Genomic DNA, 1,892 nt, shown 5'->3' with positions numbered 1-1,892 from the left:
GCAAACGGTAACTTTTCATGCCATTGTCTGGAACTTTGAATCATTTTCTTAAGGATCTTCTTTATGTTTTTGTTTGCCGCTTCAGCAGCGCCATTAGCTTTGGGTCGATAAGAGTAGAATTCCAATGCGTGATCTTAAATTGTTCGCATACCTCCCTCATCAAATGTCTGTTCAAATTTGTAGAATTATCCGTAATGATAGTTTTAGGAATACCAAAACGACAGATAATGTTGGAATGCAGAAGTCCACCACTTCTTTCTTGGTGACGGCTTTGAGAGTTACTACTTCAACCCACTTTGTGAAATAGTCAATGGCAACTAAGATGAATCTATGTCCATTTGAAGCTTTTAGCTCGATTGGCCCAATGACATCCATACCCCAAGTAACGAACGGCCACAGTGCTGACATAGGATGCAACTATGAAGGCAGTGCATGAATGAGGTCACCGTGTACCTCACACTAATGACACTTTCTGACAAAACTGAAGTAATCCTTTTCCATAGTCATCCAGTAATAACCTGCCCAAAGGATTTCTTTTGCAAGGACGTATCCGTTCATATGGGCCCCGCATACTCCTGCGTGCACCTCATTCATGATTCTTCCGGCCTCTTGGGCATCCACGCATCTTAAGAGGTTTAGGTCCGGAGTCCTTTACTACAAGACTTCTCTGCTCAAGAAGAAACTATTGGCGATCCTTCTAATGGTTCTCTTTTGGTCCCTACTAGCTTGTTCGGGATATACCTTTGTTTTCAAGAATCTTTTGATATCATGATACCATGGCTGAACATCTAGTTCTATCTCAATTGTATTGCAATAACCATGTCTTTCTCGAATTTGGATTTCCAGTGGGTCAATGTGGAAATTGCCTGGATATGGCAGCATCGAGGCCAAAGTAGCTAGTGCATCGTCTAACTCATTGTGAAACCGAGGAATGTACCTGAACTCGATGGATTTGAACCGCTTGCTAAGATCTTCGACATGTTGTATGTATGGAATAAGCTTGATATCCTGAGTTTCCCATTCACCTTGAGCTTGTCGAATAATCAAGTCGGAATCTCCCATGATTAACAACTCTTCCACATCCTGATCGATTACCATGTTCATGCCCATAATGCAGGCTTCATACTTGGCAGTGTTGTTCGTACAGAAAAACCAAAGCTGGGTTGTGGCTAGATAGTGTTGACTAGTGGGCGAAATCAAAATTGCCCCAATCCAGACACCTTTTGCATTCACAGCTCCATCGAAGAACATTTTCCAAGCATTAGTGTCTTCTGGAATTACCTCAATTGAATTTACTTCCTCGTCCAGAAAGTAAGTACTCAAAGGCTGATATTCATCATCAACGGGATTTTCAGCTAGATGATCCGCCAAGGCTTGAGCTTTCATTGCCGTGCGGGTGACATAGACTATATCAAACTCGGTGAGCAGGATTTTCCATTTTGCTAACCTTCCCGTGGGCATCGGCTTTTGGAATATGTACTTCAAAGGATCTAATCTGGTGATGAGATGGTGGTGTAGGCCAACAAGTAATTCCTAAGCTTCTGAGCGACCCAAGTTAGGGCACAACAAGTTCTTTCCAACAAAGTGTACTTGGCTTCATAACTAGTGAACTTCTTGCTCAGGTAATATATGGCTTGTTCTTTCTTCTAGATCATATCATGTTGCCTGAGAACACATCCAAAGGAATTCTCCAACGTTGTCAAATATAAGAACAAAGGCCTTCTAGGTTCGGGTGGGACCACGCTGCGGATTCGACAGATATTCTTTGATTTCGTCGAAAGCTTCTTGATACTCATATGTCCATCTAATCTCCACATCATTCTTCAACAACTTAAATATGGTCTCATACGTGGAAGTCAACTGAGCAATGAACCTACTGATGTAATTCAACC

At 42.0% G+C, this 1,892-nt stretch overlaps 1 protein-coding gene across 1 annotated transcript; it reads right to left on the bottom strand.

Moving 5' to 3' along the window:
* Positions 1 to 654: 654 nt before the first annotated feature.
* On the bottom strand, positions 655 to 1,386 carry LOC138885510 (uncharacterized). Its single transcript, XM_070166463.1, has one exon. The coding sequence runs from the start codon at positions 1,384 to 1,386 to the stop codon at positions 655 to 657; it is 732 nt and encodes a 243-aa protein (XP_070022564.1).
* Between the last annotated feature and the right edge of the window lie 506 nt (positions 1,387 to 1,892).

Source organism: Nicotiana sylvestris, chromosome 2 (genome assembly GCF_000393655.2).
Source record: "Nicotiana sylvestris chromosome 2, ASM39365v2, whole genome shotgun sequence".
Lineage (NCBI taxonomy): Eukaryota > Viridiplantae > Streptophyta > Magnoliopsida > Solanales > Solanaceae > Nicotiana > Nicotiana sylvestris.
The sequence above is the reverse complement of the archived record's forward strand: the minus strand, read 5'-3'. Positions and strand labels throughout refer to the sequence as shown.